The sequence below is a fragment of the Anguilla rostrata genome, chromosome 14, assembly GCF_018555375.3.
Source record: "Anguilla rostrata isolate EN2019 chromosome 14, ASM1855537v3, whole genome shotgun sequence".
NCBI classification, from domain to species: domain Eukaryota; kingdom Metazoa; phylum Chordata; class Actinopteri; order Anguilliformes; family Anguillidae; genus Anguilla; species Anguilla rostrata.
This window is the reverse complement of record NC_057946.1, coordinates 21,089,192-21,103,601: the sequence shown is the minus strand read 5'-3', so window position 1 is coordinate 21,103,601 and position 14,410 is coordinate 21,089,192. Positions and strand designations below refer to the sequence as shown.

The 14,410-nt window shown below is 42.7% G+C and overlaps 1 protein-coding gene across 6 annotated transcripts in view; it reads right to left on the bottom strand.

The window, feature by feature from the left end:
- Positions 1-14,120, bottom strand: part of LOC135240171 (WD repeat-containing protein 7) — a 163,127-nt gene extending 149,007 nt beyond the window's left edge. For 2 of the 6 annotated variants that reach the window (XM_064309520.1, XM_064309521.1), the window contains exons 1-9: positions 13,918-14,091; positions 8,142-8,313; positions 7,489-7,595; positions 6,880-6,958; positions 6,616-6,790; positions 6,147-6,223; positions 5,124-5,243; positions 4,465-4,610; positions 3,997-4,099 (exon numbers count right to left, since the gene is read on the bottom strand). In XM_064309520.1, the coding sequence (XP_064165590.1) occupies positions 3,997-4,099; positions 4,465-4,610; positions 5,124-5,243; positions 6,147-6,223; positions 6,616-6,790; positions 6,880-6,958; positions 7,489-7,595; positions 8,142-8,300 (966 nt within the window). In that variant the 5' untranslated portion in view covers positions 8,301-8,313; positions 13,918-14,091. Of the gene's footprint in view, positions 1-2,819; positions 2,937-3,996; positions 4,100-4,464; positions 4,611-5,123; positions 5,244-6,146; positions 6,224-6,615; positions 6,791-6,879; positions 6,959-7,488; positions 7,596-8,141; positions 8,314-13,917 lie in introns of all 6 variants that reach the window. The other 4 variants (XM_064309517.1, XM_064309515.1, XM_064309516.1 and 1 more) reach the window with 4 other exon arrangements.
- Positions 14,121-14,410: the final 290 nt, after the last annotated feature.

The following is a 14,410-nucleotide window of genomic DNA, read 5'->3' as shown; positions in this document are numbered from 1 at the left end:
GTGCAAGTACCTCTGACAATGTAATTTAATAGTAACAGTGTGATTAGAGGGTGTTGGTACGGGTAGGGTTAAGAAAGAAAAAACACTGAAAACGATGGGCATCACAGTTAGGCCACAGGGGGTCAACTGTAGTCCTAGAAGGCAGATTTCCACACACATAACTCTAAAGACACCATAGTTTTCAAATCAACTACAAAGTCAAGGAGCAGAGGAAGGGAAGGTTGTCTTCCCTTCTCAAACAGGCACGAGTGATAATGACAAACATAATATTAATGGCGATGATGAAAGCAGGACAGCATCGTATAAACGGATCTGTGGGAATTTACTACAGTATATCTATGAGTACGTCTGTACCATCTACAATGGCACTGCATAGTTTCTACACAAAAACATGTAAGCATGGTTTACAGTACATCATAGCACCTGTGCGGGGTTATAAAGGCTAAATGCAGTAGCAGAGTTAGTCCATCTCCTACAGATGTGTATAAAAGTATTTAAATGACTTCTACCCATAAAGATCTCCCAGTCTGAAAATCAGTTGTACTGTATCCGAGTGGCCCTTAAATACCAAATTATTGTGACACATGACTGAACAAACCGTTTTAACAAAAAATAACAAATTATACTATTTTCAAAATGATTCAGGATGAAAGCATTATGTTAGGAGGACGGCAGGTGGAGATGAGCTTCCTCATTTCCAAGGTTGTGTAGCCCAGATAATTCATTCACTCACTTCAGGTTAGGGCTGCCAACATAAGAACAAAAATGAATACTCCTTCAAAAAACACATATATTTGAATAGAATACTATTTAAAATGTTGAATTGCATGTCAGAATTTGACCAATTTTTTTTTTACCGATTCTCTTCTCATCACTGTCCTGTGGTGACAGAGGGAAATCTTCAGCGCATTATAACACATCAAAACACTATCTGGTGAAGATAATGCGTACATACTAGCAATTAATCTGGAACCAGCTTGCCCACCCCTAAACCTGACCACAATAATGTTGTGTACAGAATGAACACTGACCCAGAATGGCTACCCAGGGAGGTACACAACATTGCCAAGTCATGACCCAGTCTTTCAGGAAGAGCTCTGGTATCTCTAGGGCAGGTACTAAGAATAACACGGGGAAATGGAATCCAGCTAGATCCATGTACCAGCATGATTGATGCATGACGGACATGCAGACAGGTAAATTACGCCAGTTAGTCTCTCAAGCTCAACTCTCCAGAGCCATTATGCCATTCTAACATGGTATCTCTGTTCCCTATAACAATTTGTGACGTAACATCCTCCATCTGTGTGTGCTTATGGAGTCTAAATAGTTTTTCTTGTAAACCAAATAGGACTCTGATATTTCTAAATTATATTTTGAACCTAGAACTGTGCCATCTTCTAGTTGTAAGTTGCATGTCAAATCCGATATTTCTCTGTGTTGCATACAAACTCAAACTGTGCAAAGCTGGAATCTCTAACACAGGTCACCAGACACAAACACAGCAAATGCTCAAAGAAAACAAGAGCTGAATCCAATCAAATCTCTGACTGACCGGAACCTCTTCGTGACCGAACGTGATCGAAGCAAGCGTAACCAGCTTTTTCCTTCCTTTGATTGACAGGTTAAGCCTAATCCATTGAAGGCCCCAGTAAATATGGAGTTGGTTTCAGAATAACTTTCAAACAGATATTAAAGCAAAGTAAGAGAGGAGATATAAAAGCTGAAAGGGTTTTTGGGAGGGACAGAACACACCAGTGCCTGAGAAGCCACACAAACACACAGGTTACACCGTTTCCACACTCCTTCCCCCTACACTAATATACACCAATCAGTTCCATTCATGTGACTGAAATGCATATGTATATATATATATACACACACATATGCATATGTGACTTTCTTTCGCATAAGTTGTACTATTGGTTCATTTACATTTATATTTTTTTCAAGCTCCAAATGCCCTTAAGACTCTTGACTGCACATAATCAGCAGAGAAAATTAAACCAGGCAAAACATAAAAATAAAAAAAAAACTGGCCAAAGAAATTATGTCTATTTTCATGAAGACCATCTGGTTAACTGGTACAATCTTTGCATGTCCACACCATGATTTAGCGTTATTATACAAGGATAAATTCATTACTGTATGGTCTACAGAAGTGAATCGTCCCACAATCACTGCACATGTGACACACTGCCACAAAGCCTGGGGGCTTTGCAAGCATTTTCACCGAAGTGAACATCAATGGCAGGGAAGATGGCTTTAATTTGAACGTGTTTAGCGGGAAGTAGCATGAAACCAGGTGAACCAGGGTGAGGAGAGAGCCAGGTAGAGACGCACTCATGGCAGGTCACTCAACAGCATCAGATCCACTGTGCCCTCAGCTTTGGCTAGCAGCTGCTTCTTTCATTTTACAACAAAACCTCCAAGCACCTTGTTCTGATTGGCTCAGGCATGGAGCACCTGGGCCAATCGGGGTAAAATTAATGAATGTTTATCAGACAGAACTTAATCTGTCCCAGAAGCTTTTATTCTGGTCCTGACATTGAAACAATAAACAGTATTTGATTTGGAACCAAATATGTTAAAAGTTTGGTCCAAAATGGCCACACCCAATTTCCATACAATCAAGTCACAAAACAGCTACGACTGACAAAATGAGACAACTGAAACCACACTTTCTGCAGCAGTGCCATTATAGTTGAGTAAAACCTCCTGCCCCCACATGTGGATCTGCGATTCTTCAGGTCATTGCCATGAGAGCTCCCCCTGCTGGCCGTGGAGTGAGTCTCTGCCCAGCTGTCAGCTACGCTTACTGGTGCCTCTAGAGGCCGGTGGCGGAATAGCAGCTGTGGTGCTGGAGCGTTCTCGTGGTCAGGGTAGCGCTCCGGCCACACGCACACCGTGTCCGCACCCTCACCGCCCTCCTCTACCTGAGGGGGGCGCTCCGCACACAGACCCAGCGGGGGTGGGCACAACAGACAGAGCGTAAAGGGGAAACAAAAATAAAAACAAACAACAAAAATACAGACAGCAAATTAACATACACACAAACTTCCTAAAATTCTAACTTAAAAAAAGCTCTGACATTAAACACAAATAACACATTTTAAATGAACAGAACACCACAGTGTGAATACTTTCCAAGTCATCACCAGGGGAATCTAAGTCAGAGCCAGAACCAGCGCGAGGCTCACAGTCTTCAGAGAGAGCCTGGTTTTCAGCGGTAATGATTGGAAGTATATAAACCCATTTTAAACGTTAAGGATTAGCCACTTAATCGGTAGAATAAACAACCACCTTGATTGCTCCAAACATAATTCACCTGAGAGAGCTCACACCGCCTCCTGGGCAACAAGATGAAAAAGAGCATAAAAGCAGAAAGTACTGTGCTTCTCGAGTCTCGTCAGAAGAACATAAATACTGCAGTCAACAGGAAACTCTGTTCAAGCTTTACTTCTTTCTACAGACAGTCTAAGGTCCCTTTCAGTCTGAAATATGCCACAGGCTCCTTATGGAAGGCACAATCAATAGCACTGCTCGCAATTTTAGCTTTCTACTGGTCTGTCTGGCAGCATCACCCAAAATCCATAACTTCATCTGTTCATATGAATAAAAGAATAACACTGAATACCAAGGCGTGCATTTCAATGTACTCTCCGGCACTGTTCCGCATTCTTGGGACAGAGTTTAATCATATTTAATGAAAGATACAAATCGTTTCCTTTCAAATACGTGTATCATTTGTAAAACCATTACGCATTTCGATCTCAGACATAGGACCAAAATGACCATTTGTACCAATCATACTCATAAGACCTCCTTTACGATCAGGCCCTTGATATCTGAATTTCAGCAGGTGCGGTGCAGTCAGTGGAACTACTGTTCGATTTAAGATGAGTCATTTCTTTTGGGGTTTTCTGAACTGCGCGAAGACACTGGGAAACACAGAGAATGACAGGAAGTGATGCGAGCGGGGGTGGGAGGAGCCACCTGTTTGTCCGCGCGGTCGGCGATGCTGTACACCAGCGGGGGAACCGAGCTCTCGGCGGTCTTCCCCACATCGCTCCTGAAGTGCTCGCTGGCCGGGAGGCAGCTGGAAGACAAGAGACACGCCCCATCACTCAGCGCCACGCCAGGCCACACTCACAGGAACACGGAACCGAACCACGCTTACTTCTAGAGCACAAAGAACTCTGTGTTAGGGATGTGTCCCTGCTACTCAACGCTGTGGACTTGTGGGATAGCGCCTGGTCTGCACGTATGTGTGGCAAACGCAGGGCTCACTGATTTGACCATGCCGGTGGGGTGTCGTGGCACGTTTCCCCGGGTCTTCGAGTGTCTGCCGGTGTCTGGGGAGCTGGAAAGTCACAGGACTGGACCCCATCAGCATCTGCGGAGACCTGCACGTGTCTGCACACGCCCGCCCGCACCCACCAAGCGCCCGCGCGCATTTCTCACCTGGCGGGGAGCTTGTAGATGTAGCTGCAGCCATCTTCGGTCCAGATGATGACTTTGTCAGCGGCGATGAAGTCCCCGCCAGTCCAGGCCTGGTCGTTCTCACTGGGCACGGAGCACAGCAGGGAGTAATCGCCCGCGTCGAACACCTAGGACAGCGACGCGCCATCCTTACATTACTGCCATTCAGCAACGTACACAACTTCTCTCAGCAGTTTTACATATTACACATTTTCACAGCTGCTGGAAATATACTGAAGAAATTCAAGTTAATTATCTTCCTAAGGTTACAATGGCAGTGGTCTGCCTGGGAACAGAACCTGCAACCTTTGGGTTACAAACCCAGTTCCCCTTTATACTGCACTGCCGCCCCTACAAGAACAGCAACCTGCCATCAGAGAGAGGGACAGCAACACCCACTATCAGAGACAGGCTCACAGGAAAATAGGACACCTATATTATACAGGTAGCACAGTCAAACATTTTCTGTGGGTCAAAATACTGGCATGTTTTCAGCTTCAGGTTACAATTCAATCGATTCTAACACCCTTTGTTGAGAATCCTGAGTGTATGTGTGCCGTAATTAATAAAATGGCCTCCAGAGGGCACCATTTGTGCTGGATGCTCTGCGCTCTGTAACTTGGAATGAGCCACATACACACCCTCCAGTACTTGGAGCACACAACCAGCAGAGACAGCTGAGTGAAGGTGCAGAAGGAGATGCTCTGGCAACCCTGGCAGTAGATGGGCTTAGACTCCTCCTCAAAGACAGGCTCCGTATCCTGGAACACACAAACAGGCTGACCTGAGCACAACACCGCACTAACACACCCCACACAACACACACCACACCACACCCGACCCCACACAACACACACACACACACACACACACACACACACCCACACACACACACGCACACACGCACACACACCCCGACCCCCACACAAACACACACACACACACCACAGCGCCACACAGCGCACACAGCACCCGCACCACCACCACAACACACCACACACACACACACGCACACAAACAGGCTGACCTGGCACACACCGCACTAACACGACAGACACTACACCACACACAACAGCACCACACACACACACACACACCCACACACACACACACACACACACACACACAACACACACACACACACAACACACACCACACACACACACAAACACAAACACAAACACACACACACACACACACACACACAAACACACAAACACACACGCACGCACGCACGCACGCACACACAAACAAACAAACACACACACGCACACATACACGCACTCACACACAAACAGGCTGACCTGAGTACAACAACGCACTAACACACACACACACACCCACAGACCTGAACACCACACCATACTAATGCACATTTACACACACACACCCCCACAGACCTCGGCAGACCTCAGCAACACACCCCCACAGACATGAAAACACACCATACTAAGCACACCAACACACACACACACCCACAGACCTGAACACACCATACTAACACACACTAAACCACACAAAAACACACACACTGACCTGAACGCCACACCATACTAACACACAAACAGGCTCACCTGAGCACCACTCTAACATACACACACTCACTGAGCTAAACACCATACCACAGCACACACACACACCAGTGTATGATTATTAGTCTATACCTGCATTCTACTGACGTCGGCTGTGATGATCCATACTTTCAATATCCCAGTGACTGACACTGCCACTACGGTGTCCTCTGTAAAAGTAAACAAGTCAATTAATTCAAATTAAAAAATACACAAGAGTAAAATTTTCTCAATTAGACATCAGTCATTTAGAGTCTTGACCTAATAATGATAGAAAATCAGTTATTTAATTTGTGTTGTTTTGTGCAGATCAAATACAGTACAGGTTCTATTTTTGGGAAAGAAGGACTCAGTATCCTTGTTCAGAGTTCTGTGAACAAGGTGTACTTGTGGCTGGCAGTGTGTCATAAGACCAAACATGAGAAAGAAAGAAGAGATCACTGCTCATCCAACCCCTGTGCTCTGAGGGGGTTTAAGGTGCTAATCCCAGATTCCCATAAAGGCTGAGACTTCCTCCCCAGGCCAGGAGGCGTGGCCGGGGCCCAGGGGTAGTGGGACTGACCTTGGGTGCGATGAGACCGAATAATGCTCATGGAGCTAATCCAGTCGGGGGAGATCTTGGACACCAGCGAGTACAGAACCTCCAGGCTGGTGGCGTCCACCACAAGGATTTCTGGGTAGTGGCCGTTGCAGAGGAGCCGCCCCTCGCGCTGGGTCCCTATGGTGAACTGGTAAAACTGGACATGGGAGATGCCATGGAGGAGGATTAGCAAGGCTGCATACCTGCATTTCAGATTATTGAGGTGCACCCCCCCCACCCACATACCTGAATCCCTGTGTGAGCGCAGGCCAGCTTAGTGAACTCAATACACCGCCCGTCACTCACATCCCACAGGCACATCTCCCTGTGGAGGAGAGGGGCACAGAATTACACTCAGAGACCAAACCACTGCCCTGCTTTTCAATTTCACCTTTACCCCACTCCAGTCCGAGACACAGTGCACAAAGATAGACTCTGCACTCTTGAGCCACACATGGCGCATCGTTTAGGCCGAACGGCATTACGACATGATACGCTGAACACAAAAAGCACAGCGTCAAGGTAAAACTGTAAGCAGTTCTGTTGAAGCTTCATAAGAACCGCCTTTTCATTTCAATGCTATCAGAGCAGCAAATGAATGATTGGTGAGAAATATGAACAATGTTCCCATAAAAGGACTTTATATGATTGCTCAGAGCACATCGGATAGAGCTGCTTACTGTCCCACTTGGAGCTTGATGCAGATACACAGGCAGGCATTCTACAAAAGTGCAGTTATCACAGTCATATAATGTCATTCATACAAAACTCCCCACCCCCACCCCTCACCCCTCATCTCTCACCCCAGACTCTCCCAGTTCCTGCAATGCACCAGCAGGGAGGCGCTACACTCACCCGCTCTCTGAGGCACTGACAATGTACTGCTTGTCACTGCTGGAGCTGGCCTTGGACAGACACGTGATGGAGGAGGTGTGGCCGAACAGCAGCCCCCGGGGACTGATCTTAAAACAGGAGAGAGCGTGGGGAGAGTGACACATGGGGCAACTGTCCACGCACCAAAGGTCACATCCTTTCATCAATGCTCCATAGAAAAAAAAAACCAAACCAATCAATTTAATGCTCAATGCAAGGACGGTTGGGTCGCTTATTAGTTAGAGGCCTTCATTTGTAACCAGAAGGTTATAGGTTAAAATCCAGGGTGTGGCACTGCCATTTTACACTTAAAAACTGTAATTTTGTGTATTAAATTGAATAATTATAATAAATAAATAATGAACAATATAAAATATGTGTACTGCCCAAGATAAACCAATCTGCAAGGCAATTTAAATAGCCGATACTGAACAGAAAGGAAGAGGGACTACTCAACAGAGGGACTAGAGAGGTCAACGCAGCTATGCCGGAGCTTCTGCAAGTGGCAAGAGGTTTGCATTAATCTGCCCTAGCCATTGTAAGCTTGCTTAATTTCTTTTTTTTTTTTTTTTTAAATACAATGGTGATTGTACTGCAATTACATTCTTGTTCCCCTGCTGACCCCGCCCACTCACCTCCAGGTCAGCAGTCATGTCCCACAGGCAAATTTGGCCATCATGGCAGCCAGTGATGATGGTGGCCAGGTCATCCATCACCAGGAGGCTGGAGATGCAGTGTGTGGGGGCAGTGCGGCCCCACAGCACTATGGGTAACACCAGGCTGTTTCCAGACATGTTCTCTCTTGAGCTGAGTGCAAAGCAGATGGATAAAAATGTAAGGCTGCAGTAAGTGCACTGGGACAAACAGCGTGGGTTCAAATCTTAATTCTATTAAATTGCAGGGGAATGTTCAATAAAACAAAAGACACTACAACACTCTCAGATCAAATGTACCTTTACTGAATGCAATACTGTTTTGCACAAGACCAAATCAAACAGGCAGCACTATACGACATAGGGCGACATAGCTCAGGAGGTAAGAGCGGTTGTCTGGCAGTCGGAGGGTTGCCGGTTTGAATCCCCACCCTGGGCGTGTCGAAGTGTCCCTGAGCAAGACACCTAACCCCTAACTGCTCTGGTGAATGCAAGGCATCAATTGTAAAGCGCTTTGGATAAAAGCGCTATATAAATGCAGTCCATTTACCATTTACCATTTACTATACTAGAGCCTAAATTATACTGTTATTGTTAGTTAATGAATCCAACCATGTTGTGACCAACACAGAGTTATCCAATGACCCCCAAAGTAGAGCTGGGTGATAAATAGATTCATTCGAATTTACGTTTTAAAACTATGCAAAAAACAGCTGAATCATAAAATCGAGATTTAAACTACGAATGTTATAATGCGGGGATATACAGCCGCTAAGCACTCTGTAAAACAAGCCCCAATCCACTCAAGTCACTCATCTACACAGAACGTGTAGATAGGTTGCGTGTTTGCTCATTAGAAGGGACTTAATTCACTCTGCATTTCACCAGAAGACAAACTCAATGAAATAGCTTACAATGCTGTCATGTATTTATGTATATATTTATATGTAAAAAAATGCACAATAATGAGAGCCTTGCCAGTGCTGTTATTTCTTTGTTATTCTTGAACAACTGTTATTGCACACATAGGCAGACCAGTTCATACAGTCTCATTCTTTTTTTCATTTTAATAAGGAAAACACTTATTTGAATTATGTCTTGGACTTTTTTAGTTTATTTAGTGAAAAGCAAGAAAAAAAAGCTAGATTAAAATTGTGAATCATGAAAAGTTTGAAATAAATTCAAGATTTTATTTTTTGGCCATATCGCCCAGCCCTACCCCAAAGACTGAACTCTGGAGCTTGACATCCTCACATTAATTTGAACTGGGCAGGACCTCCCTCACAAAATTACCAACTGCAGCATTACCACAACGGCCATTATCATAGTCCGATGAGCAGTTAATTTCATAAGTCATGCATTCATAAACGTTTCTGTACAACATTTCTCCAACAATGTTCACACTGTTAATCAGAAAAGAGGGTGAGGAGACAGTAGACCGTGAAAACTGGTTTGATGATCGGTTCCCTGGGAAAGAAGATGAATGGCCGGTTTGTCCCATTCAGGGTGTGGTGCAGGGGCCTCTTTCCGCACGAAGCATCAATACTAGATGGACACTGTTTATGTAAGGCAGACGCTATTGGCTAATTAGAGTACAGCAAAATCAATTAAACACTGTACTACATCCTCACAAATGAACCCATCTATACAAAAAAAAAAAACTTTTTACAAATCCATGCAGCCGTGTGGAGCTCATCCACAAATAAAAGGAGAGCAGTACACTGTACAGCATGTTTCCTCATTAATCTGAGATGCACGCAAGTATCAGTCAAATAATTATTAGTCATACTTTAACCCTTTAGACACCAATAACCTAAAAAGTAAGGATTTTTTATTACTAATATTCCTCAGAGAATTCTTTCTTGAACTGTCAGTTCAGGTTAGCATGTCTGTTTTTTTCTGTAGAAGGGTATTCAACATTTAGAAAACAACTAGTGTTAGTCCTTCAAAGCTATAGCCTATATTTGACCCTGACAAATTCAGACAGATTCTGATACAAAAATGGCTCTTTATTCCAACCACAAAACACTTTGCCGTTAATTCTGTGACAAACACGATTCTTTTACAATATTTTCTATTAAATCAGCAGGTCCTGTGACGTTGTGCAAACGTTGAAAAGACGTAGGCCTAATTGTTTACATTTTTCGGAGTATGACCACTGAAGCCACGGTTTTAAGAGTCTGTAAAAACTGGCCAAACACCTGAGACTTATTTAAATAAGGGTTAAATAGTGATGTAAAGCAGCCTGGATTTCCATTTGCCTAAAACCACTGGCATGTGATGGATCACTCATGACAGGTCAGGAAAGCAAATCAAGGTAAGTCCCAGTTTGAAGGGCAGTTTCCCCCTGGCACAAAAGCCAGCTGTTATAAAGCACCGATTTGCATTAGCCATCGCTGAAGATATGGAGTGTCCGTCCGTTTCACTCATCAAAGCCATTTAAAACAGGAGAATTTGTAAAATATCCTAAATGGAGGAGACAAACCTCCCTGCACTGACCCAGCACTAGCTAAGCTACTGTCAAGACAAACGTCTATTTTCCTCATGCATTTATACTGTAGTTACCATAACAATGTGATGAGCTAATCTGGTTGTGTGGCTGAGCTTGAAAAAAGATGCTTGTGATCCACAAGGTATCCCACCTACACATTTTCTTCAAGTTGTATTCACTTCTTCTTAAGGCACTGAGGGCTACTCTCTGAAAAACATTCATCCTTAAACAAAATGTTGGATAAACCAGGTAGTGTTTTATCTATATGACCAGGGCTTGGTCATTTATTTACAATTCAATCCTCAAACATGAATTCAAGAGAACAAAAAATTCCCGTCATCTGACATGCTAAATGTTGTTCAATGTTAAACTGTTGATCCACAACATAAACCCTTACTTTCACCATGCCACTATGGACTCCTTGTTCAGTAGTGACACCAACACTCAGTCACCACTGTGCCAAAAGCATCATATCTCCATTATGTAAACAAATGTAAAGCCTTTGGAAGAAAATATCTGGATATCTGTACTGCAATACTATGTGGAGGAGTACAAAAGACTTGTCTTTCAACCCACATTCAAGATGCTGCATTCCAACAAAAAAATCAACAGTTACATAATACCGCATCTGATTTCACCTACAATATTTTGACCTAGTTCCATTCCTTTGTGAACTGGAAAATGTTTTCTTTTTTCAATCTTAGAAATGTAAAACAATTTCTTATGAATGCTCTCTGCTACAAAAGACAATGTGAAAGCATTTTCAGTGTGAAATGTTATGTAATCCATCCTATTGATTTGTCTATTCACTGGAAATATTTGGGTTAATGGATTGCTCACATTAACAAGCTTCAACTGCACGAGATTTCAGAATAGTCTCAAACATGAGCTTCACAATAACAACACAGTGTATTGCATTTGGTGTGGTGTTGACTTTTCTGAAAGATTTAAAATAAGAACATTTGAAAACATGAAACAGTAACAGTAACCGGAGAATCAGGACTTTTCGGCTTAACATGGTGCATAATACTAACAACATTCTCCCACGCAAGCATACTTCACACATCTTGGAAATGCCAGCCAAGAAAGCAATTTGATCTATTAACAGAACTCTTAAGGCTTTCATATTCATTCTCTGGTATTTGTACTTGCCCAATGTAAAATTTGACATTACGTAAACTACTGCCATTTTGCAGATGCTCACGTCCAGAGCAGCTTGCAAGAGGAACATGGATGGTAGAAAGTGACAGATCATCCATAATAACACCGGGAATGACAACTAGGTATCAACGAAACTGTACACTACAAACACTACACACTTGACAAAATAAAATACAAGGTTATAATTACAGTTACTAGACACTGTATCACAATTTATAGCCTAATTAATTGTAATAGCAAACCTGAGGTAACTTATGCTGAGAGCCAGAAGTAATTTTATTTTACCCAAAGAAATCCTGCCATGCAAAGTAACCCTGAATGAACATTGTACAAAACTCCTGTACTTCTACACCATTCCAGTACAGTACCTGATTTCTTCCTGTCTTTTCAAAGAAAGCCTGAGTTTCCGAAACAATCCTTTCATCTTCACAATGTGCACCAACTTCATTTTGTCAGCTTTCTCAGTTTCAATCCCAAAAACTAGGTAGGAGTAAGTAGGCTGTTTACTAAGCACAATGGGGGCTGCTGCAGACTGCTTGTGGAAACCGAGCAACTACTGAACTGTTATCACAGGCTCTCAGTACAATCAATATCTTCATGTTAAAATAACTGGGTTGAGAATGGATAAGGCAACCTCTGAAACAAGCTACCGTACATTCTGAACATGGGCTATAATTATTTTTAATAAAGGTTTGCCAGGGTTAAATTAGATTATTTTGCTCCTATATGTGACTGTGAGTGGAACAAAGCCATTTTTAATTATAATGTCCTTACAAAACGTACCATTCACCATGGTACTAATGTAATGTAACATGTATGCAGCAGCCCTGGAACAGGAGATTTCATTTAAGGAATCCCACATAAACCGTCGGCCTAACGCCAACCTTAACCTCTCTGATTATCAAGTGTACCGGTAGTTAGCCTACACAATACAAGTAGGCATGTGCATTTGCTCGTGTAATGACAGTGTAGCGTAGCCTAATTACAGGTGCACTCACAGTTTTATAGTAGTGTGTGTAGTCTACAGAATATAGTAATCCGAGCCCTTATCATGGACTCAGAACATGCTCTTTAATTTAGTGTAAAGAGTACCGCTCAGACTTCAGAAAAATTACTGGAACACCACATTGATTTTATTATTGAGGTGAAGACACATGAGTGAGCGGCACACACGAACTGGACGTCGGCGCAAATGACGTTAGATGGCATGCAGATCCCCCTCCCGAATACTGTGATGTTTAACAGAAAAGACTCCCAGAAGACAAAAACGCCCGTTTCAACTGCGCAAATAATATAACCAAGAGCAGGACGTAATGCGTTCGTTTTATATTTACTGCGTGCATTAAGTGCAGCAAACCAGTTGGCCGTGCGCTAATGCTGATGAAAGACAAACTATCAAGCGCTACCCAGCTGACAGTTCACTGTATGCAACCAGGTCTGGAGAGTGATGCGATAGCTAACAAACACAACATGGTTGATGCATACAAGTTACATGTTTTACAGCACTGATGAAGCCACTTAACAACGTTTTGGTTCATTTAACACTGATGTAAATTTCCTAGCATAATCATCGACGACATGTAAGCATGACTTGACCTGGTATTAAACAAGAATCAGATTGCTGTTCAGGGCAAGCGTGCTAAAATTCAGCTACCTATTTTACCTATTTCATAACAGTATGAACTTGCTAGCCATCAACTGGCATGCCAGATCCCATGGTAACTTATACATTTTATGGACTTTCACAATGGTAGTGATGAAGCCGATCAATCTTGCCTACCAGATAAGATTAGCTCGCTGTCATAGAACTGGCAGCAAACAGTAAATAGTAGTCAGCTAGCTAAGTTAGCTATTAAGCTACTTGCAACGTCGATGTTATGTAAAAGGTTTCGGTCCAATGCGTTATCAGAATAAATTACAACTAAGTTCTCTATCAACACCCCATTAAATACCAATCTACTCGATGGGCTTACACTGTTACATATTAGTAAGAACTTTACATAATTTCATTATAATAAATGCATGCACCTGCATTGTCGCAGCTTGTTTCCGGGTTAGCTAGCGAGCTGACTACAGAAAACTAATCGTTAAATAGAAATGACTTACCTACAGACACTACTGGAACATTTCCTTTGTTTTGAACAATTGCGGTGAGTAGTTGCTATCTATGAAGACTAAACGATAAAAACAATTCAGTTTAATTTGTTTATTACCCTCTGCAGTTTCTCTCCGGTCAGCTGATTATTCAACAGCTTTACGGATACATTGTCGTAAAGAGAAACTGTCGTAAATGTAAGTACTGCGCAATGGCAGACCTTCGATGTAGACATTTGTATTGTGGCAAATATACCACGACACATTTGTAGGCTGGAAGAAAATTGTTTGAGTATTGAAAATTGAGTATTTCTTGCGTGCGCATGTATGTGGTTACTTTTACCCGAGAAGGAAAATCATTTGCTTTTCATGCGTTTTTCCGTTTTACATGTCGTACTTAAATAAACCACTATTTAATGATCTGAATAAATGCAGAAACAGTGAAGTAATTCAACAATTAAAAAATACGGAACTTATAAAATACGTAATCATACTAATATTCACA